Genomic DNA, 24,757 nt, shown 5'->3' with positions numbered 1-24,757 from the left:
TTATTTTTAGCTTGGCTGTTTTCGGAGAAAACCGGAGTTATTGTCATAGCCAGCTCATCGTGTCATCTGCTGTCCGCCGTCAGCCGTAGGCGCCATGCTTAAACCTTAACATTGGCTCTAAAATCAAAGTGCTTCCACCTACAACTTTGAAACTTCATATGTAGATGCACCTTGATGAGTTCTACACGCCACACCCAGTTTTGGGTCACTAGGTCAAGGGTCAAGGTCACTGACCTCTAAAAAAATTTTTTTTTTAATCTGACAAGCTTTCGCAGCCGAGCGTTGGCACCCGTTATGCGGTGCTCTTGTTTACCTAAGTAATTATGAACTATCCATACGAAAAAAATCAGCATGTTAAAGTATATTAAATGAACTTTAATGTTAGTTAAAAAATTATATGGCAAGCAGAATATAAAACTGTGTGTCTCTCACTTTCAAGCTGTAATTTGCCATTGAAACAGCATGAACATAAGATTATGAATGCCATATTAAAAAAATGTAAACCAATAATAAATATAATTTAATAGTTAAAACTCTACTAAATAGCATTTTTGGCTAAGTTTTAAAATTGTTCAAGAGATTTAGAGATATTCAATGACAATACAGAAAAACTTTACTTTTGAAGAATGTTGGAAAATGAAGAATTTTTGTTAACAATGTGCAATGCTTTACAACTGCTTAGCTATAGTCCATGTCAATATATACCCTGCATAGTGCCAGTGTGTTTCCAATGTGTCTGTGTGCCTTTATGTCTGCCTGTCAGTGTTCCATATATCTGCCTGTTTGTGTGCCTTTATGTCTGTGTGTCTTTATGTCAGCCTAATTGGTATTGCGTGTTGATGTGTTCACTTATTTGGGGTTAATGATATTACCCTTTCCCACTCAGAAGCAAAGTGAAAATGGCTATGTGCAAACAGCATAAAACCAGAACAGCCTGCAAGTCACTCACAGCCTGTTAAGGTTTTATGCTGTTTGCTGCTCATCAGTATCTAAGAATTTGAAGTGAAGCCTGTAAAACTTGATTTTAGTAAGAATGGTCTTTAGTTAAATAAAACTTTCTAAGGGACTACATTATGCATCAAAATACAAATCTAAGTGGTAAAGGGACATTATATGTCTAATGCTTGTGTACAGTCGATTAGTGTATAGCGGATTTAAGTGAGTAACGGATAGCTTAAACGTTTTTTGCAAAATACTTTTATTTATGTTAAGATTTATAGTTTTCTATGAATTGAATACAAAAAGCCTTTCATTGTTAAGTCGATTCATGTTTTTGTTGATGTGTGTCAATGTTTACAACTGTTTCTTTTTTCAAAAGCAAAACAAGGTCACGTTATGTACGCACCGTTTTTGTGATGACAGGAAAAGTGCAGACGAATGGTTTCTTGCAATTTGCAGATTTTGTTTGGTAAACATAATGTTCATTGATGTAATATTTTAGTATTATGTGTCCTTTACAAAAGTAAGAATGCTCAGAAACCAGATTGATGCGTACCATATAAAATAAGCATGAAAGCTGCAACTCGGGATTTAGTGAATAACGGACATGTGGTGACCCATATTCAGGAATGTGGGGATTGTCTCAAAATAAATATAAACTCAATTGAAGTTGTGCAATACACATGTGGTTAGCATGTGGCTATGCTATTAATAAGTGAAAACATCATTTTAAATGAAAAATAATCAAATTATAGCGAAAAATCGATTTCTCTGAAAACATATTTTCCACTATCAAATCTATATAGATTCAACTCAAAATGACCCGAATATAGGGTGCATGGCTTTGAACAGCCATTACTTCATCAATTGTGCAGCGATTTCCATGAACTTGGTCTTATTAAACGCAGAAATAAATGTCCTTTCTGGAAATGTACATATATTGCAATTATTTTTTACAAATGTTGTGTCAAATTTCAAGAAATAACACGATACACATGTAATCCAATAAAGACCTAAGCGATCCGGTAATGGCTGAATCAGTGTACCATGAAATTCGCGCTGTAAACAAATAATCTTTTTTCGAAATTTAAAACCGCTGGCATGTTTCAATAGGAAAGACATTTGTCTATCTAGGTTTAATGGTTTAATTACTGAATGCATGGTGTTTACGTTGAAATAAGACTCGAAGTCCTTAGCTATCCGTTAATAATTACACCAATCGACTGTACTTTCCACAAAATACCCTGTTGTCTACTTGCAAATAGATACTAGTAAGTTATGTTCCATACAAGTGCACTTTATATGTAAGATGCCTTGAGCATAAAAATATCAGAAAAAGGGGATGATTATGTGCTTGATGCACTAAGTTTATGGGGAAAGATAAATGTTTTAATTTACAATTTGTTTCATCCTTAAGTTTAGAATGTGAACCATTTATGTATCATAACAACAAAAGATAAGGTCCTCTTATATATGTAATAAAACATAATTTCTCTCCGGAACAGTATCTTAATTGACATTCCCAAATATTTGCCAATGTACCAATGTTTTTTGTGTTTCAAAGACTTCGCACTGTGGCATTTTGGGAAAATATTCACATAAGACTCCTTAGGCTCCTGTTGAATGTCAAACTTCGGGTTTACAACAATATAATGTACTTCTAAACAATTATGTGGTCCAACTGGCATTATGAGATAAAATGATTATATTGTTATTGTCTCTCTGTTATTATCAAACTATACCCAAATAATGTTTAAGTTGTGAATTAATTAAGAGTTTTACTGAATACTAAATGGGGATGGATTTTTTCATGAATTGCTCCTTTAAATAAATCGCAGAATTCTTCAGAAATGACAACTATGTTCCCCAACAGGTTCGAATTCCCACTGTCCATCAGTATGTCCATTGAATTACTAATTTTCCACAGTGTAATGAATGAAATAACAAAATCCAATAACATAAATAATTACAATGTGTTTCTATTACCCACCATGTACACATATGCTATAAGAACTACATTTGAAAGTGGTGGTTTTTACCATACTTCACCAGTGGGATGACATAAAATATATTGATATGGCCAGTTCCCAGAGTTTTAATAATAAAACTAAGTCCTGCAAATTATTTTCTTGTTTCCTGAACACAGTTGGTAGCAAATTTCCCCAGCAGCATATTAATCTGGTTCTAAGCCATTCTTATTTAAACTGTAAAATGAGCCTGTATCAGATTAGCCTTTGAAATGCAAAGAAAATAAAACTTCTGATATATTCTTAAGGCTTTCTGTGTAGATTGAGGGTGTTCTCTCTGTTCAAGATGGACTGTAGATCTATTGTACTTTTTCAAAATTTCTCTGGTGAATGACTTACCTATTTAAGAGCCCACCCACTTTCTAGCTGTAAGTCATGTCATAGATTTTTCATTTATCACTATAAAAATGTTATTGAGTGTCATACATAGAGTCTATCATATGACTTCACTCTGGGAGGTATGCATGTTTTTACAGTAATTTATACCATGCTGATATCTTAAGAATTTGATGAATTTTTCTGATAATTTAGATCTTTTCTATACATATATTTTATTAATGGGTTTTCACTGCCTTTTTTCTGAACAATAAACGTGTTATTGTGCATGTTTTTGATTTTGTTTTATATAATTAAATAAAAGCATGTTCATGTAGTATGTTTGTTAACAAGTCAACTTTAAAATGAATTCAATAAGTCAATAAGAATATATATGTTTAAAACATTCTAAGCAGAGCTCCAGATAAGAGGTGTATCTGCCTATTTACACATTGAACAAATAAAACCGGTTTAACCAATAATCCAGTTAAGTTTTTAGTGTAAGTTACCCTTTGAATCAAAGATAAGTCAATCAAAATAAGCTTGTAATAAAAATGGTGGCCCATCATGTTTGTGGGTAAAAAAGGGACGTTTTAAGCAACTTGCGGGAATATTTTTAAAGAAAGTTTGTTCATATCGTAATTTTAAATATATTCTGTTTGCATTTAATAATATAAATAACAAATAATAATACTATTTCTAGATTAAACACACCTTTTACTTTTTCCATTTTCTATGGAAATGGAAAATACCCCTAACCCTTTATGGCTGAAACAAAAGAGTAAAATACGCGTTGACAATAATATCAGGGGGCTGAAATACCCTTTAGACAAAATCCTTATCTGGAGCTCTAATTCTAAGTCAGTTATGACAGTTTTTCAATCTATGAAAAGCATTTGAGGCTGGGCAGCTATTCAAGGATGACACTTTCCACTTTTATTGTTTTTATGCATTTAAAGGAAGACTCTTCCCTAGCAAAACTACAGTTTAGGCCGAAAGTGTCTTCCAAGATTAGCCTGTGCAGACTGCATAGGCTAATCTGGGAGGACACTACGTACATGCATTAGGCAACATTTTCCCCGAGTGAGGCTCCAATGTTAAGCAGCCTAGGGTGCTATCACTGGTAAAGTTTGAACCCTTTCCCACTCAGAAGCGAAGGGAAAATGGCTAAATGCAAACAGCATAATACCATAGCAGCTTGCTAACTAGCAGGCTGTTAAGGCCTTATGCGGTTTGCTGCTCATCAGAATCTTAGGGTTGATTATTAAGCCATTAAAACTTTAATGTATTAAGAAAGGTCTTTAATCTTATTTGATTGTCTAAGGGACTAAAAACAGACCAAAGTGCATATCTGCATGGTAAAGGGTTAAAATACTTAGTGCGGACACAACTTTGGTCTCCTCTGGTAGAGTCATTGCCTCCCAGCTGTGGTGGTGTAGTTTAACAAGAACATTGACATAACTGTTGAGGATTGGCAGTAGATGTGTTTTGATAAGCATCCGTGGTAACATTGTTTCCTGGGAGTGTAAGATCCCATGTCTACCAGTGATATGAGGAGTGTCACATTCTTGATAGTTGTGAACATTAAATGCAATTAAATGATTGATGAAGCCCTTGAACAATGCAATTTGTGAAATTCATCTCGTAAAAAATCATCATGATCAGTTCATTGTGATGTTCATAATAATCATGATCAACAGCTGCAGCATAGTTTAATGAGCTTTTCGAGATATAGATTCAATGAATATACAGAGAAATAGTTAATGAAGGAGTTATCAAAATGTCTCAAGTTGAAACTTTACTTTAGGTAAAGGTATGGACCAGTTTCAGTCGTCATGTCATGTGAAGCTTGATCTTTATAAGCCAATATAGGCAAGATTGAACTATATTTTACATTGTTTATGGTAGTATCTTTGTATATTAGTTATTACAAGGTCATGCTAAAGTATTGATGCAACTATTAATTTCAAATAATGACAGAAATAAGTTGTCAATAGGAAACCAACCCATTTCGATTTGATTCTCTTTAATACATGCATAGGCAATCATGTGTAATTAAACATTCAATTAAATTTGTAGATGTATGAATAGTAATTTATTAATAATTAATGATGACATAATATTATGAACTAGTCTCGTAACCAACATCACTATTTTTCGCCACTTTTCTGCTGTTCTAATTTTTATGCACAAGCTCAACAAAGAGTAAAATATTTGGTGAACGCCAGGGAGACAATATGTTTCTTGGTTCATTGTAATTGTCAAAAATCTAATTTTTCCCCTGCTGTAATAATCTCTATTTGTAAACATATCATAAACTTACTATATCCACATCCATAATTATTACCATTGTTTTTGGATATGAAATATTGCTTTCTATGTACCAGCATGAGCAGTTTCATCAGCAATAATTGATGTTATGGATATTTTTAAGATTAGTTAAGAAGAGTTAATATCTTAAATCCTTCTATTGGCGTTTAGTAGCTATTATTGTTAACAAGAGATTACACCATATGGTTTCGCTCTGTTTTACAAATGTTAAGCTGTCTGGTGGAAAAAAACAACATACTGGAAGGTCTTGTGATTTTGTATGATACAATCCTAAACTAAAACAGTTCCCTCTACCTCCATTGCTTGTTGGTTTATTTCCTTTAAATTTCCTCAGATGTTAAAATTTATTACTTGTGTGTGTGTGTGTGTGTGTGTAAAATTCAAGAAATTAAAGATGTGGTAGAACAGAAAAATAATGAACTTCATTTCACTGTAAATGCTATGAAAGTCAAGTTGCAGATACGAATTTTGGAGGTCCGGTGAAAGATTATACATAAGGGGTACTCTTGGAAAATGGTGCTTAATGCATGTAATGATGTGCATAAAGTGTCGTCCGAGATTAGCCCAAGATTAGCCTATGCAGTCCGCACAGGCTAATCAGGGTTTTTGACACTTTCCGCCTAGGCTGGATGCAGTCCACACAGGCTAATCAGGGTTTGTGACACTTTCCGCCTAGGCTGGATGCAATCCGCACAGGCTGATCAGGGTTTGTGACACTTTCCGCCTAGGCTGGATGCAGTCTGCACAGGCTAATCAGGGTTTGTGACACTTTCCGCCTAGGCTGGATGCAGTCCGCACAGGCTAATCAGGCTTTGTGACACTTTCCGCCTAGGCTGGATGCAGTCCGCACAGGCTAATCAGGGTTTGTGACACTTTCCGCCTTGGCTGGATTTTCCTTTATCAGAGACTTCCTTTAAGCAAACAATTTCATTAGAGCTGAAAGTGTCGTCCCTGATTTGCCTGCGCAGGCAGTGCAAAAACACAGTATGCACATGCATTAACCTTTTGCATGCTGGGAAATTTGTCGTCTGCTAAAATGTCGTCTGCTGAATTTCTAAAATTAGCATTTTCTTCAATTTTTTTCAAAAAATACTATAAGAATGGCAAACAGTTTGGATCCAGATGAGACACCACGTTCTGTGGCGTCTCATCTGGATCCAAACTGTTTGCAATGGCCTTCAAAATTCGGTTCCAGCACGGAAAGAGTTAAGCCCTGTTTTCCCAGAGCAACACTCAACAGTTTTTTGAATGTAAATGACTCTGTGTCAGAAAACACTACATATACCATAGCCATACTGATAGAATTTGAAGATTTTTTTCTCAGATTGTTTTATTGCCCTGCATAGTTTAAATGCTTTTCATGTCTAAATCTTTTCTATCCAGATTATCGTTGAGTAGTGCCACTGAAACCGCAGAAGTGTGAGATATGTGCATTCACTTTGATAACTAGATAATATAGGGAAATGTGGGCGGACTTGCCTTAAGGAAACATCGTTATAAAGAAGAGTTGGATTTCTAAAAAAATAAATTAACAAAGAATTTTTTTAATTTCATCATCGCAATACTGCTTATACACTAGAATTAAAATTTGTATTATTGATGCATTTATATATACATATATGATATAACAACTTAATATAATATGCATAATACTGTTATGTTTCAATTACTGAACATATACAAAGAGCATATTATTATTTTTGCACTTCTTACATAATTGTTCTCAAAGCATACTTCATTTTACTAACCCATGGACAAACAAGAGTAATTTAAAGAATATCTATATATGCATTAAGCTTTATTAGAACAACATTTTACAGCTTCATATTGTGATTTGTTAACAATGCATGAAATAAGGCCTTTAAATCTTTAATCTTGTGAGAAAGGTCTTAAATTTAATTGAATTTTCTAAGGAACTATAAATGCATCAACATGCTGAGTGGTAAAAGGTTAACCTAAAATTTCATATTTCTCATTCTAGATTCTCGTGACTACGCTGTGCCAGACGTCACAAAGTCAGCCCTGAAGGTGGCACTCCCGCCCATCTACCCGCCCCAAGTCCCCAAGCTCCGGGGCGTGGTTCTTAACCAGCTCGACCTCACCCCACCCAACTATGATGCACTGTACGCAGCTGCAGATGTCGTGCATCAGCAGAGTCTCAACATTCCAAATCTCCAGGTACATTGTAGACCTCCAGGTACATTGTAGACCTCCAGGTATTTGTAGACCTCCAGGTACATTGTAGACATCCAGGTTCATTGTAGGCCTCCAGGTACATTGTAGACCTCCAGGTACATTGTAGTCCTGCAGGTACATTGTAGACCTCCAGGTACATTGTAGACCTCCAGGTACATTGTAGGCCTCCAGGTACATTGTAGACCTCCAGGTACATTGTAGTCCTGCAGGTACATTGTAGACCTCCAGGTACATTGTAGACCTCTAGGTACATTGTAGACCTCCAGGTACATTGTAGACCTCCAGGTACATTGTAGACCTCCAGGTACATTGTAGACCTGGTACATTGCAGACCTCCAGGTACATTGTAGACCTCCAGGTACATTGTATACTTCCAGGTACATTGTAGACCGCCAGGTACATTGTAGGCCTCCAGGTACATTGTAGACCTCCAGGTACATTGTAGACCTCCAGGTACATTGTAGACCTCCAGGTACATTGTAGACCTCCAGGTACATTGTAGACCTCCAGGTACATTGTAGACCTCCAGGTACATTGTAGACCTCCAGGTACATTGTAGACCTCCAGGTACATTGTAGACCTCCAGGTACATTGTAGACCTCCAGGTACATTGTAGACCTCCAGGTACATTGTAAACCTCAAGGTACATTGTAGACCTCCAGGTACATTGTAGGCCTCCAGGTACATTGTAGACCTCCAGGTACATTGTAGACCTCCAGGTACATTGTAGACCTCCAGGTACATTGTAGACCTCCAGGTACATTGTAGGCCTCCAGGTACATTGTAGACCTGGTACATTGTAGACCTCCAGACACATTGTAGACCTCCAGGTACATTGTAGACCTCCATGTACATTGTAGACCTCCAGGTACATTGTAGACCTGCAGGTACATTGTAGGCCTCCAGGTACATTGTAGACCTCCAGGTACATTGTAGACCTCCAGGTACATTGTAGACCTCCGGGTACATTGTAGACCTCTGGGTACATTGTAGACCTCCAGGTACATTGTAGACCTGCAGGTACATTGTAGACCTCCAGGTACATTGTAGGCCTCCAGGTACATTGTAGACCTCCAGGTACATTGTAGGCCTCCAGGTACATTGTAGACCCCCAGGTACATTGTAGACCTCAATGTACATTGTAGACCTCCAGGTACATTGTAGACCTCCAGGCACATTGTACACCTGCAGGTACATTGTAGACCTCCAGGTACATTGTACATCTGCAGGTACATTGTAGACCTCCAGGCACATTGTAGACCTCCAGGTACATTGTAGACCTCCAGGTACATTGTAGACCTCCAGACACATTGTAAAAATACCTTCTCTTTTTTCTGTCTTTTTGCAATTGTGCCCTTCATCCTCATTTCGGATTTCAACAGTTGTGCATTATTAACCAGGTTTTCCGAAGGAAAAAACTGGTTATTAGATTGGCGAATGCGGGCGGGCTGGCTGGCTGGCTGGCTGGCTGGCTGGCGGGCTGGCGGAATAAGCTTGTCCGGGCCATAACTATGTCGTTCATTGTCAGATTTTAAAATCATTTGTTCACCATCATTGGACGGTGTGTCGCGCGAAATAATTACGTCGATATATCCAAGGTCAAGGTCACACTTTGAGTTCAAAGGTCAAAACTGGCCATAAATGAGCTTGTCCGAGCCATAACTATGTCGTTCATCGTCAGATTTTAAAATCATTTGGCACATTTGTTCACCATCATTGGACGGTGTGTCGCGCGAAATAATTACGTCGATATCTCCAAGGTCAAGGTCACACTTTGAGCTCAAGGGTCAAAAATGGCCATAAATGAGCTTGTCCTGGCCATAACTATGTCATTCATTGTGAGATTTTAAAATCATTTGGCACATTTGTTCACCATCATGGGACGGTGTGTCCCACGAAAGAATCACGTCAATATCTCCAATGTCAAGGTCGCCACGACTAAAAATAGATTTAAAAAAAAAAAAAAAACTTACAAAGGGGGTTAATTTTTTTTGGTCATTTCAAAAGTTCAGTTTGAGTTTTCTCCCTTTATCAGATTTTTTTTTCACAATGAAAACCTGGTTTTGTGACAATTTTGTCCCTTGTTTTCAGTATATATTGATCAAATTCCATAAAAGAGAAATGAAAAATCCTGGGGTGTGATTAATTTAGCTGCTGCATGCGAAAATGGATATAATGCCATATATTAATTTGCACAGTCTGGTCTGTCAGGGGCTTCCCTTTCTGCTTAAGTCATGCAAGGTTTTGTGGTCCCATTAGCAGATAGTATGAATCCTCAGCAGAGCATAGTGATTTTCTTTGGCTTCATATCTTACAGCCTTTTCCATTTGGATTGGGAAAGTAACGTGATGAACCATGCAAATGGAAAAAAATGATACATTTTTAATATGATTATATATAAAAGTTTTCTAATTGAGAATAAGCAAATTTTTAACTGCATTTCAAAATTAATGTTATAAAGTGTTACAGAATTATATTCCAGTATAATAAACTCAATAAACCAATTATTAAGTTTATTGGAAAAGTTCTGCATCTTTTGGGGATTTTTTTCTCCAGATTTTGGGGGGAAAATATGTTACTTTTTGCCAATGGAAAGTAGCCTGTAAAAGGCTGTAATTTGGGGCAAAAAATCACTTTAGCATAAGGATGAAGAAACATTTGTTGAGCTTCACTGTTCAGATATGTCCTAAGATTCATTTTTTGTGACGCAGCGAAATCTGAGGAGGCAATTGCACAGTGCGATTGACGTTTTATGACACAAGGACACCTACTTCTATAAATGAATGTTAAGTTACTTTAAACATCAATGTTCGTGCTTTGGAAGAAATAAACATAAGATCTCTGCGGCAATAGTTATTTCACAGTTTTGCAAAAATACATCTTGGATGTCAAAGAGGCTGTACATGTAGTTATGACAAAGTGTTATTTAGTGTTGAAGGGCTTCAATACAAGCAATACTTTTTTATTAGTGTTTAATGAATATTGACATAACTAGGCACCTGGTTTAAAATCAGAATAAATAGCATTGCACATCCATTGTACTTCACAAAACCATCAAATTGCAGGCATGAGACATAGAAAGCATATTATTTATTGTATAAAAATATTAATACATACCACTCACAGTAGTGAAAAAGAACTAACAAATGCAGTGATATTGCAATGTTTAAATGTTTTTTCAAAATATAGTTTAACTAATATTCAGTTACATTATTCATATACACTGGGAAAAGACATCTGGGTTACTTTGCATATAATGGTTGTTTTGGCTATCCTATTCCTTTAAATGTGTTTTATTTTGTTAAATCCATATCTCATATCACACAAAAATGAGGGCAGTTATTTAATGAGCAAATCTAGTCTAATAAACCAACTAAAGTCACTGAAAGGTCTTAACATAACACCTGTCAACATATGAGACTCGCTATGGCAAAATGGGGCTTAATGCATGTGCATTAATTGCCGTCTCAGATTAGCCTGTGCACTTTGCACAGGCTAATCATGGACAACACTTGTGGAAGTTTTTGTTTAAAGGAAATCTCTTCTAACCAAACATCCAGTCTTGGTGGAAAGCATTCTCCCATATTAGCCTGTGCAGGCTGTACAATCTCATCTGGGACGACACTTTACACACATGCATTAACCCTTTCAGCGCTGGAACCGAATTTTAAAGGCCTTTGCAAACAGTTTGGATCCTGATAGACGCCATAGAACATGGCGTCTCATCAGGATCCAAACTGTTTGCTATTCTGATAGTATTCTTTGAAAAAAATCGAAGAAAATGCTAATTTTTGAAATTCAGCAGACAACATTTTAGCAGACGACACATTTCTCATCATGCAAAGGGTTAAGCCCTGTTTTCCCAGAGGAAGGCTCATATTTTGTTGGGAGACAAAAACCCAGATGTCAGGTTGTGAATAAATACTTTAAAACGTTGTTAGGACATGTAATTTATATCTTGCCAGTAAATTCCAAAATATAATCAAGAAAAGCCACCCAATATCGCATGAAAGAACTAATAGTAAATACAATACTGTATAACTCTCTCACATCTGAATAATGAACAGCGTAGTAAGTGTCTTTATTGCAGTCTCACAATTATATAATGAAAAACAACTGTCTTTATTTCTCGTGTAATGGGAAAATTGATGTACCTGGCAAAATGTGTTCTTTTCCACATTGCTTTGAATAATTATCTCTTATAGTCCTTGTATTTCTGTAGTTAAGGGACAATGAGTGCGTATTGCCAGGCTACAAGGTGCAGTTCAAGGTGTTAGTAGTCTTGTTTTGGCTCGTCCCATGTAGTTCAATAGTCACAAAGTGTTTCTTGAACAGCTAGTTGTGTGCGTAGGCTAACTTACCTCCATGATAGGATCCTTGTTCTGGAGAATCTGGGCTTAATACATGTGCCTAGAGTGTCATAGATTAGCCTGTGCTGTCTGGGTCCATACTCTATGCCCAGTTTTCCGAGAACAAGGATCTTATTAAAAACAAACTTCTCTCTTTCGTACATTCAGGGTGCCACTGGAAGCAGCGTGTACTCGATTCCTAACGCCGAGTTGTTACTCAGCCTCGACCTGTCCGTGGTTGAGTTCCCTCGTGAAAACCTGAGATTTGTTGAGGTGCTGGGAGAGGGACAGTTTGGGGAGGTGAGTGTGCAGTGAACTTTTTTGTTTATGCCCTCCCTTTGAAGAAGAGGGGGTATATTGTTTTGCACATGTCCGTCTGTCCACCAAATGGTTTCCGGATGATAACTCAGGAACGCTTAGGCTTAGGATCATGAAACTTCATAGGTACATTGATCATGACGGGCAGATGACCCCTATTGATTTTCAGGTCACTAGGTCAAAGGTCAAGCTCACAGTGACTCGAAACAGTGAAACGGTTTCCGGATGATGACTCAAGAACCACAACGCCTAGGATCATGAAACTGCATAGGTACATTGATCATGACTGGCAGATGACCCCTATTGATTTTCAGGTCACAAGGTCAAGGTGTTTGGGGGGGGGGGGGGCATATGTCTCTGACCGCAGAACACTCATTTAAAACATCAACAATAATTTTGCAATTTTAATTAAAACAACAAATTTTGCACTCCAAAAGGACCAGGCCTTTTTCCAAAACGGTGATAAAAAACACTGGTGCAAGATTTGGAATCCATAATTTTGTGTCAATTTTTGCGTCCATATAATCACTACTGTTAAACCTCTACCAATTCCTGTGACGAAACCATTTCTATAAACCAGGGTGTTATTTCCACAATATTGCAGCTTTGTTCCTCCAGTGCAATTTCGAGAAGTTTACAAAGTGCTCTTAGCTTTGCTGGATCTACAAGAGAAGAGTTTTGTGTACCGTGATAGTGATGGGAGTTGGGCTTTTTCTTTCCCTGAGGTGTTTTCTAAACCACATCCCTGGTTATAAGACTGCCTTCAATCCACAACCAGTAAATTCTTTCAGCCAGCTTAGTTTGAACTTATTTATTAATTAAATTATTATCCCCCACCAAAGGCAGAGGGATATAGAAATGGCTTTGTCTGTCTGTCAGTTAGTCTGTATGTTTGTCACAAAATTAATATTTGGCTGGGGATATCAATTCAAAGAAAATGCTTGTTGTCCCCTTCCGGTTTCACCGGAGGGGAATTATGGTTTGCGCTCTGTGTCCGTCAGTCTGTCACACTTTTCTGGATCCTGCGATAACTTAAAGTTCTTCATATTTTGTCATGAAACTTGAAATATGGACAGATGGCAATATGGAGATTATGCACATCATTTCATTTTGTTCTTACGTCAAGGATTCTGGTTTCTATGGCAACAACTGGACAAGAAATACTGTTGAAAATGGTCGATCCTGCATACATTTCTGGATTCTGCAATAACTTTAAAAGTTCTTCATATTTTTTAATGAAACTTGAAATATGGATAGATGAAAATATGGACATTATGCACGTCATTTAATTTTCTTCTTATGTCAAAAATTATGGTTGCTATGGCAACAACAACAACAATATTCTGACAATGGTGGAGCCGGTAGGGGACATATATTGCTTGGCAATACATAAGGAAAAACAACCTGTAATTGCTGTATAAAGCAAGCTTATTGGGAGCCAAGTGGGTGGGGCAATCTTTCATGACAATCACAGACACATTTCTAGATGATGATGAGAAACAATGCGAATAACTCTCTCTTTGATGATTGGTTATTACTTGGAGAAGCAATAAAATATTTTCTCAGCAAATTGTTGTTCCCAGACTGGGGTGCTGCTAATGATGCTAGATAATATAGGCATCTTGTAATCTGTCTGGGACAGAAGCTAATATCACAAACTGCCATAGTTTGTGTTCGCAGATTAAAAGCTATTCTTACTTGTAAAAAAATGTGAGCTATTGTGATGTTTTTTACATTTATAAGTTGTCATTCATATTATCCACACATGTTAAGGCATGCCCAATAAAATATGTATGAATGTTGAATTTATTTTGTTAAAATATTTAAAATTGGCTCCCTGTTATATTACACGGGTACTTGATAATAAATAAATTCGGCCAACTCCATGACACCTTGTAGCATAGATCATCTCATCACAGTCATGAAAAAAGGGAAAATAACCATTACCACTACCAATACCACTAACATAAGCATCATTATACTTGTTTATATGCATAATCCCCCCCTGTCAACCCCCCCCCCCCAAAAAAAAAAGCAACTCACTACCTGCCCGACATTTTAATCAAAACAGTGGCCACAGACTCCAGCGAATGTAAGTGAACAAGACAATTTAGAGGAATATATTTAAGGTGTTAGAATCAGGAATATTTTGATATGTTAGAATTAATAAAAGAGGTTATAATTAACTCTACAATTTATATACAAAAACAAAAGATATTAAGTGTCATATTCAGCGAGAATTGAATAAATGTCTGAATCAGAAGGATATGAAATTCATGTCAGTTAAAATTTAGGAAAATAATTATGTCAGTTTGAATTGTCATAGGCCACGTACTCTGAATTGAAACAGCCCAGGAAAATGCTCATGAGCAGCTTCATTTATATCATCTCATGAATACTAGAGTAAGATTTGGTTATGTCATGTATGCAGGTTCACCTTTGTGAAGCGGTTGACATCGATGACTACATCCAGGAAGACTGCCAAGTCAACCGGTACCTCAACCGGCCCATCCTGGTTGCAGTTAAGATGCTTAGGAAGGAGGCAGACGACAGGGCCAGGTAGGTTCAGAGATTATTCAACCCTTTCCCATTCAGAAGAAAAGTGAAAATGGCTATATGCAGCCAGCAACAACAAAAAAGCGGTGTATGTTCAGGTTTTATGCTATTTGCTTCTCATAAGTACCTTATGGTTGGAAATGACATGCCAAAAGGCATAAATAGGTATTTTAAGGTGCCATTTTGCAGGAAAAACTGTTTCTTAACTTATCCTTGGTTTATTTCCTCAATATATTTTAATAATATTTCTACCATTAAGCAAATCTTTGAGGTCAAATTTATTGCTCATTCTTTTATGATTTGGGCCCATTTTTTTCGTTGCAATGTTAACTATTGACAAATTTTCAATTATATGTGTTTGGTGTGTTGTCAAAAATATCATAAAAACGTTATTAATTGGTTATTTTTCTTACAGTCATATTTATGGTTTGGAAATCCAAAATTATTCTCACCTGTGCAGGGCTATAGATAACAAGCGTATGTGCGTTATTACGCAATTAAAATAACCAAAAACGTAATTAAATTCAAAATCAAGCGTACAAAAACGCAAATATAAATTTAATAACGTAATTCCCGTAAAAAACCTTGCATCACGAAACGCAATTCTTACAAACACCGGGCGTATTTTTTAAGACTGGTTATTTCCCATACAAAAATGTACCGAATAGTTTATATGCTGTCCTATGAAGAAAAGAAGGCAGTCTTTCCAGCGGTTATCAACCTTTGGGGTAAATTACTGTAATTATTCGTAGACCCGTCCGATTTCTACTTTCATTTTCTTAAAATATCAAAATGGCCACTCGTGGCCGTAGAAAGAGAATCGTCACACAAACAAACATCTAAGACAGGTATTTACGCCAGAATATTGGGGAAACCGAAAGCTTCTGTGCTGCTTTGCTGAACGATCTGTTGAAAGATGTGATCATTTCTCCCGAGAATTTAGTTCGCCCGTTATTATCGGAGATTTTGAATGAGGTTGTTAAACCCAAAAAAACACGTTATGGGTAGTGTAAGTGAAAAAACTTTTAAAAAGTGGCGAAACAAACACCCGTGGCTGGTGATTGATATGGAAAGTGGAGTTATAAAATGTACATTATGCACAAACATGAAAAGTAAATTAAAACTAACTAATGTTGCTATATTTATTTTTCACATGCACATGATAATATAGTAATCTTAGTAGATTTTTAGTATATTATATATGTCATTCCCTAAATTACCCAATTGAGTTTTAAAAAAAACGGGGGTGAAAAAACCCAATTAAGCTCAACAGTAGGGGGTTAAATTTTTTGCTAAAATCTATTGAATTTACAAAAACCCTATTGTTGTCAAAACAGGGGGTGAAAAACCCAATTACCCAAAAAATTATCTATAGCCCTGCCTGTGTTCTTTTTTTGCCTTGTATTTTAATAAGCTCATGTGCAAATGTGTTGCATACAGGTATTAATGGAAGATACAGGTTTGATGGTTTAACATGTGCACTTGTTTGAAGTAATTATCAAACGACACTGCGTTAATCTGTATTAATTTTATTAAGTTATTGCTCGTTATGCCATCAAAATAGTGGGCATCATTCTATGAATGTTAAACCTTTCCTTTGAAATGATTAACAAAGGTCAAGGTAATAGTTTAAGGTATTGTGAAACATATGTAAATAGTAAAATGTGGTGATATTAATGCTCAAAAGATGCCTAAAAGCATTGTTATGAATGATCATTTTATGAACGATTTATTAAGAATGAAATAAAAATCTGAATGCTGTTATGATATAACTTTCAACATATTTTATTTGTGTATAATAAAACAGTCTAAAGCTGTAGTAATTATGCAAATAAAGAGTGCTGATGAAATTGCATGAAAAATAAAAACATACATATGGGCACCGGTGTTGGAAAATAGGGCTAAATGCATTTGCGTAAAATGTCATCCCAGATTAGTTTGTGCAGTATACACAGGCTAATCAGGGATGACACCTTTATGTTGTCAGACATTTTGCATAGAAGAGACATCCTTTAAAAGAAAAAAGACATACACGTGGAAAGTGTTGTCCTTGATTAGCCTGTTTAAACTGTACAGGCTAATCTGGGACCACACTTTATGAACACGCAATAAGCCCTTTTTACCCGAATCATGTCTCATATTGTTGTTGTGTGATTAAACGTCTGCAAGATGTTGTAAAAATGCACAAAGAAAAAGTGCTGATGAAAATTTATGTAAAATGCAAACAAACAAATAGTTTGACACAGAAATAGGCTTTTTCAAGGTTTGTTTTTACATGTTGGCTACATGTTCTTTATGTTGCAAAAAGTTCTTTTTTTTAATTTAATTGTTTTTTTAAGTAGCGTAAAGAACATGTTGCAAGTTTGTATAAACATACTATGAAAAAGCCTATTAAGGCGTTATATATCAGGAAAGCGTGAATCTTCTTCTGGGTCAATTTACTTTTTTGTCATAACTGGATACGAAACTGAATACAGATAGTTGTCAAACACTTATCTGTTTCAAACCATGTTACAGGGCAGACTTCCAAAAGGAGATAAAGATCATGTCCCAGCTGAAGGACCCCAACATTGTGCGTGTTCTTGGGGTGTGTATCAGGGAGGAGCCGCTGTGTATGATTGTGGAGTACATGAAGTATGGAGACCTCAACCAGTTCCTGCTGGACCACGTACCCGAGTCTCCCATGGCAGAGGCAACCCACGCAAAGACGTTAAGGTATGAGCTCTTTATTAAGTGTCGTTAAGTTTTTATAATGCCCATGCAAGTGAGAGGGTGAGGTTTTAAATTTATAATGGAGCCTCCTTATTTTGTGTTTTTAGCTCATCTGACCACATCATGCTTATGGTGAGCTTTTGTGATTGAGTTTTGTCTGATGTCCCTCAAGCTTGGTCAAGTTAAAATATTCTTCTTGTTTGTTGAAAAACATGGTCGCTGGGAGTAGTTTTTTTGGTGATTTGCTTTCCCCACAATTAAGTGTGTAAAATGAGGCCATCCATCTGTTTGTAGACATAAAGACAATATGTTACTTTTATTTAATATTGTGTATAATATTAATTGGAGAGGCAACTCAGTTAACAATGTTTGTTTTGATTCATTTAAGGTGTTATGTCTAGTAAAGCCAATGATGTTATGTTGCTTTTGAAAGTAAGGGTTCTGTTATTGAATGCCACTTATCAATTCTGTAACCAAAGGCAACATGCTTTGTTAAAAAAGTGTGCGAGATATAGACTACAAATGTATTGTGCCTTATTTGAAGATGACACAATCACAGTTTATTTTAGTCAAGTCCCAACTTAAATTTATCAAATGTGAACCATCAGGCAGATTATGTTATATACTAGGATACTATTACCCCGTATTTTCTCTAAGTTTATTGGCATATTATTTTGGCGTATTTCCGTTAATGTAAATGTTTGAACACTAGAAAGAAAAAAAAGTCCAAAAACAAAAGGTTTTGATATAAAATATTAACAAAATTTTGCTTTTGTTTTTGACTGACTTAATTGGTTTCATCTTCATTTATTTTATAAAAAATGTGCCATAATGACATACCCTCATACCCTATTTCCTGCTTTGTTAACAGCTATGGTTGCCTGATCTACATGGCGTCTCAGATCGCCTCAGGTATGAAGTACCTGGAGTCTCTGAACATGGTGCATCGTGACCTGGCCACCCGCAACTGCCTCGTGGGCACAAACTTCACAATCAAGATTTCAGACTTCGGCATGAGTCGGAGTCTGTACAGCGCTGATTACTACAGAATCGAGGGTCGTGCTGTGCTGCCCATTCGATGGATGGCTTGGGAGTCTATATTACTGGTATTTTAGTTGAAACATATTTGTTTTAGCAAAATTGCATTGGAAGCCAAAGGCTTATTGAAGGGTCTTGAGTCAGTTTCCTGAATAGAACCAATACTTGGTGTCTTTGAGGAGATTTGAAGAATGCTCCCACAGTGGGTTTCAAACCCGTGACCTCAAAGTCACTAGGCGGACACCATATCCTTTTTTCCAAGCTGATCATACTTTTTGCTACAGGGGTTGGATTTTTATAATGATTTTTTTTCTTACAGTATAATCTTAGCAAAATTAAACCAAATTTACATAATACTATATTGCAACTCAAATTTGTTTGTGCTGCTTTAACTATTCTGAAAATATTAATAATTTTTCATAATTATTCAATTATGTTTCTACAAATGTAAACTGCGTTTTGGTATAATTAAAGCATTTTGTGTGCGATTGAGTAACAGCCAATCTTTCCTGTCCATTTCAGGGCAAGTTTACGACAAGGTCAGACGTCTGGTCTCTAGGAGTAACCCTGTGGGAAATACTTACCTTTGCACGCGACCAACCGTATGATGTCATGAACGACGAACAAGTGATTGAGAATGCGGGGCACTACTACCGCAATGACAATAAACAAATTTACCTACCACAACCTGTGAACTGTCCCAAGGAAATCTACGACCTCATGCTCGAGTGTTGGAATCGAACGGAGTGCGAGAGGCCGAGTTTCCGCGAAATCCAGATGTTTCTACAGCGCAAGAACATGGGCTACAACCCGAAGGATGAAAAGATGAACCAGATAAAGGTCCCAATTTGCTGACTAACCGCCCACAAGGAGTCGGGAGAGGGTTCAATCTCCAAGCCGAGTAATTTTCAATCAGAATGCGGTCGAAAAAATGTTGCTCCATTACGTTCAAGTTTTGTTGAACAAGATTGCAGTAGAAAATTGAAAATTGCAGTTGTTGCTCCATTGCGCACAAGTCGCGACTCGATTTCTTGTTTCATTGGTCAGCCATTTTCGGAGCTTCCTAATTTTAATGAAGCTGATTTGGATCCAAGGACTGTAACAATGATGAACTGCGATCACAAACTATTTGAATACAGCGATGAGGATGTTTCTGAAACGGAGAACAAGGACGTTGTGGACGTTCTGCTACGCAATTCACTTTCAGAAAATCCAAAAGTTTCGTTAAAAGGGAAGACAGCTGTTAGAAAGGGTGATAGTGAAGCAGAGTCTGCTGTCAAACCAGCCTGGACTGGAATAATCTCTAAACCATGTCCTGTGGTAGTCTCTAAACCAACTGTGCAAAAGGGAACAAACTATATTCCGGCTTGAAACTCAGATATTAATTTAATCTGACAATTCCCTCACAAGTTGTACCGGTGTATACCGGTACTCAAAATGTCTGCAGTTTTTCATGATTAAAAGGCAGATTTCTCACAAAGAACTTGTTGTGCATACCAGAGTCTAGTGAAAAATGGGTTTGTCATTTTCTGCAAGATAAAGTTGCAAATGTCTTACAACAGATTACATGTTTGCATTTGTAATTAAATAAATGCTTTCCTGTAAACTTTGGTTACAAGATTGCAGTCAGGAACGTAAGACATGTGCACACTAGTGTGGTCTAATTGACAAAGGAATGTGAAAAGTATTACTGTAAGGAAAACATTGTATTAATGAGGATCGTTACATCCAGTTAAACATTGGGACAGATCCTCCCAATGGTACGGGGTGTGTGCATGTCTGCACATAATTACAGAGAACACTTCAGTGTGCAGAAAGCTGCGTACATTTGCAGGCTTTGTATTTTATGCCGATTTTTTTTTTGTAGACACAAGATGGCACTTTGGATTCCAGCCAAGGATAAAAGTTTTGTTTCTTCTTGAAATTTGAGCATGAAAGTGTCACATATATCTGCTAAATATTTCTTGTCAGATACAGTAATTCAAAGTTCATATGAATTCTGACATATTTGTTATTTTCATCATGTGTTCAGACATAGAAATCGGATTTGAGATTTAACTAGACTGATCACTGTTCAGCTATGTTGATTGTTTGTGTGAAATATTTCCTTTTGACGACAGATTCTTTCTAGATGTTTTCTGAAGAAAAAAAACAAACAGATTGGTTCCTTGCATTTAAAGCGATGTCTGGACATGACATTGAGCTTGCATTGCTTGTCATTTGTAGTATAATCATTTTGAATCATAATTCAGCCCATTAATGTTTTGAAATCATTTTCTCATGTTGCATAAAAGATTTGACGTTATTTCAAGCAACCAGGCTTTTATAAAGGTGTCTTGAAGCCAACTTTGATGTATTCTGACACACAGTTTGTCATTCAAATTGTCCATGTTGATGTTGTAATGAGATTTCAAGTCATGCTTTAATTATGTTCTTCTTAAATAAAGATTTATAAAACCTCACATTAAAATTAATGTACTCATTTAGGCTGGTGTTTATGAAGGCTTACAGAATAGAGAAAATCTCAGTATGATATTTAAGTTCAGTGGTTTGTTTGGTTTACAGTCATAACTTTAAAGTACCCAATAACAATTATTGAAATAATTTACACAGGTGTGATATTTATAGTGTCCTATATTAATTTTGTCTAACATTAGATTGATTGATTTATTAATGTCAGAATTGCAGTTTATTTATAAAATTTATTATTGGCACCAATCATGATACTGTTCATATGAATTATTGACATTGTCATCAGTTTAACAATTGAATGATTTAAGTAAATGAAAAAAAAATTCAGATGTTCATGAATTATTTAACATGGTTGTTGTACACAACCAAATTACATTATATATATGTTTTGTATATATTGATGTGAAATTGTACAAATGTATATAGTCATAGTGTTGTTCTATTGATAACAGAATTAAATTGCTTCTTGTATGTGCCACCTTCCAGCATTTATGATTTGAAATATAATTTAATGTATACAAAAATACATGCATTTCTCCACTTTAATGAACTATCTCTTTAAATAACTGTTTGGTTAGGAAGGACAACATAGTCACTTCTTTTTGTTAATGTAAATTAATCTTCATTATACCAGAAAGTAGCTTGTCTAATTTTAAGAGTTTAATTCATATGAAAAATTTAAATTCAATACTGAAAGAGTAATTGATTGCACAAATTTAAGTCAAAGATTGGGATATGGAAAGATCCAGTCATTGTCTCAATACAATATAGTTTTCCTCTTTGACATTCTTATAATTTTCAATGTTTCAAGTTTGCAGGTGATTAGATGCATACAGCCTATATCTCCACAAAAGGCAGGAAGAATGTATTTATTAAAATAGTTAACTGTTTTAACTGCTTGCCAATGGTTCGGTGTAATTAATATAATTTTGCACTAAAGTTTACTCACAATTTAATATGAAATTTAGTAACATTAGTGGGAATAAAACTTGGAGTCAATGATGTGACTAATTCATTTACTTTTTTTTATCAAAATGTTCATATACTTTGTGTCGTATTAATTTGTGATTGTACATTGTATTGACATTTTCTAGTCATTTTGGTTTCAATGAAAGGAATTTTTAGCTCGCATTTTACTGAATAGCTTTTGTTTTATCTACAAATTGTGAACAATATTTTATAGTAACTGTGTTGCTGTTCTTGCTGTAGGAATTTATGAGATTAGTTGAAAAAACAACATTGTAATATTATGCATATAAGGTGCATATATTTACATAATTATTAAAACATATGTTTGCTACAATAACATGTGAAAGACGTATGTGTTAGTTAAAAAGAAAAATGGTAATTTAGTCACTTCTTTGTCACAAGGGAAGTAATTCTTTAATGTATGATTAAACTACATGGTTGTCTCCCATGGATTGTAAAAAAAAGAATCACATTTTTTGCGTTTTGCTCATTTTCTGCACAATTGTATTTGTTAACAATGTTGTGTCAATCCTTTTGTGTACATTTTGTAGTCATTGTTTCTCTCAAGTCTATTTTAACCAATGGCATTGAATAACTTCAAAACTTTATAAACATAACTTGATAACTAGACACAAAATGCAAGTCTTTGTAAAGACATAAAGACTATAACTTTACTGGTCAAAGATTCATGAACCATCTTAGCCCTTTCCCACTTTGAAGCAACTTCACAATGGCTATGTGCAAACAGCATAAAACCAGAACAACCTGGTAACTCACAGTCTGTTCAGGTTGTATGCTTTTTTGCTGTTGTTCAGTATCTAAGGTTTTGAGATGAAGCCTTAAAAACTTGAATCTGGTTAGAAAGGTCTTAAATTAGATATATAAATATTTTAGGGACTTCAAATGCACAAAAATACGTATCTAAGTGTTAGAGGTTTAATTCAGTTATTTAATGTGTCCAGAATCTCATAAAAATACAAGTGTACATATATTGTTTCAGTATTTGTCTACTAAATATACGCACTTGAATTAAGTGTATATGTATTTTCAAACACATTTTATATGTTTTAGCTTATCATTTCAAATGCATATATATGATAAATCTTTCTTAACAGACATAATGTACATCAAACTTAGTGCTGGCTCTGTAAACATATTTCCTATGTTCGTCCGTCTGTATGTGTTCAGTGTTTGCCCTCCTATTGTGTATGAATCTGCGGGTGACCCAGCCCAGATTTCCACGTCTTGAATACTTTATCGTTTATTTATCGAAATATTTCATAAAATAAAAATGGATGAAATAAAACCTGTATGTTTATCATTTTATTAGTACCCTTTTGGTGAAACCAGAGAGGGACTTATGGGTTGTGCTCTGTGTGTCTGTCACACTTATCTGGATCCTGCGAAAATTTTAAAAGTTTTTCATATTTGTTCATGAAACTTGAAGTATGGACAGATGGCAATATGGAGATTATGCACGTCATTTCATTTTGTTCCTACGTCAAGAATTCTGGTTGCTATGGCAACAAATAGACTAGAAATATTGCTGAAAATGGTGGATCAGGCCATAACTTTAAAAGTTCTCCATATTTGTTCATGAAATTTGAAACATAGATAGATGGCAATATGGAGATAATGCATATCATGTCATTTTGTTCCTACGTCAAGAATTATGGTTGCTATGACAACAAATAAACTACAAATATTGCTGAAAATGGTGGATCCTGCCTAGATAGGGGACTTTTATTGCTTGGCAATAGTCTTGTTTTATTATGCAGCCAAAGTATAAATGCTTTGAAATACACTGGCATTGAATTGACTTTACATTTAACCAAACTCATATCTAAGTATGAGCACACATAGAAATGTATGTACTCAAAAGAAATAATCCATGTTAATGAAATTGTAAATTAATAAAACACATTTAATAAACTTCAAGTGTGACACACATAAGCCACTAAATAGACTCTGAAGCCTTCCATTATGTTTGAGTTTTCTTTTCAACATTTGTACTAATTCCAATAAATGTATTATGGGAACGAATATCTGGGGCAACAATAATGTAGAACCAATGTATATGGTCTCAATAAAAGAGCAACCAATGTACAGGGGGAGGCATGCGTATGCGGGAGCTTACCGTGTTAATTGGAGTTTACTTCCAAGATGGTGTCGTTTTTGTGTTTTTCGTGAAGGAATTACGGATATTCCCCCACGGGATTACAAAATAACGTAGCAAGCAGTGTCCGGCTTGTTACAATTACGTATAAACAATTGTTTACCCGTGTCAAAACTACCATTGGAACACTTGTCTTTGAAACAAATGTCCGAAATTTCATTGTTTAATTTATCCGCCTATCATATTTAGCAAACAATACACAAAATATGGTACATAAAATCACGACATCAAACAGTTCGAAAGCTCTTATCAACCAAAATAAGTTTATTATACTGAACACTTTTTTGATTCAAATTATAAACCAAAATAAGTTTATTATACTGAACACTGTTTCGATTCAAATAATGGGTTTTACAACG

General features: G+C 35.6%; 2 protein-coding genes across 6 annotated transcripts in view; one reads left to right on the top strand and one right to left on the bottom strand.

The window, feature by feature from the left end:
* The window catches only part of LOC127857965 (discoidin domain-containing receptor 2-like), a 99,871-nt gene extending 76,400 nt beyond the window's left edge, over nucleotides 1-23,471 (top strand). For both annotated transcript variants that reach the window (XM_052394760.1, XM_052394759.1), the window contains exons 10-15: nucleotides 7,594-7,790; nucleotides 12,326-12,457; nucleotides 14,907-15,034; nucleotides 17,549-17,746; nucleotides 18,615-18,849; nucleotides 19,304-23,471. In XM_052394760.1, coding sequence (XP_052250720.1) covers nucleotides 7,594-7,790; nucleotides 12,326-12,457; nucleotides 14,907-15,034; nucleotides 17,549-17,746; nucleotides 18,615-18,849; nucleotides 19,304-19,636 — 1,223 coding nt within the window. In that variant the 3' untranslated portion in view covers nucleotides 19,637-23,471. The remainder of the gene's footprint in view (nucleotides 1-7,593; nucleotides 7,791-12,325; nucleotides 12,458-14,906; nucleotides 15,035-17,548; nucleotides 17,747-18,614; nucleotides 18,850-19,303) is intronic.
* LOC127857968 (uncharacterized) overlaps nucleotides 1-24,757 on the bottom strand; it is a 209,465-nt gene that overhangs the window by 104,919 nt on the left and 79,789 nt on the right. The window lies entirely within an intron of this gene.

The sequence above is a fragment of the Dreissena polymorpha genome, chromosome 14 (genome assembly GCF_020536995.1).
Source record: "Dreissena polymorpha isolate Duluth1 chromosome 14, UMN_Dpol_1.0, whole genome shotgun sequence".
NCBI lineage: Eukaryota > Metazoa > Mollusca > Bivalvia > Myida > Dreissenidae > Dreissena > Dreissena polymorpha.
This window is presented reverse-complemented; position numbering and strand designations above follow the sequence as displayed.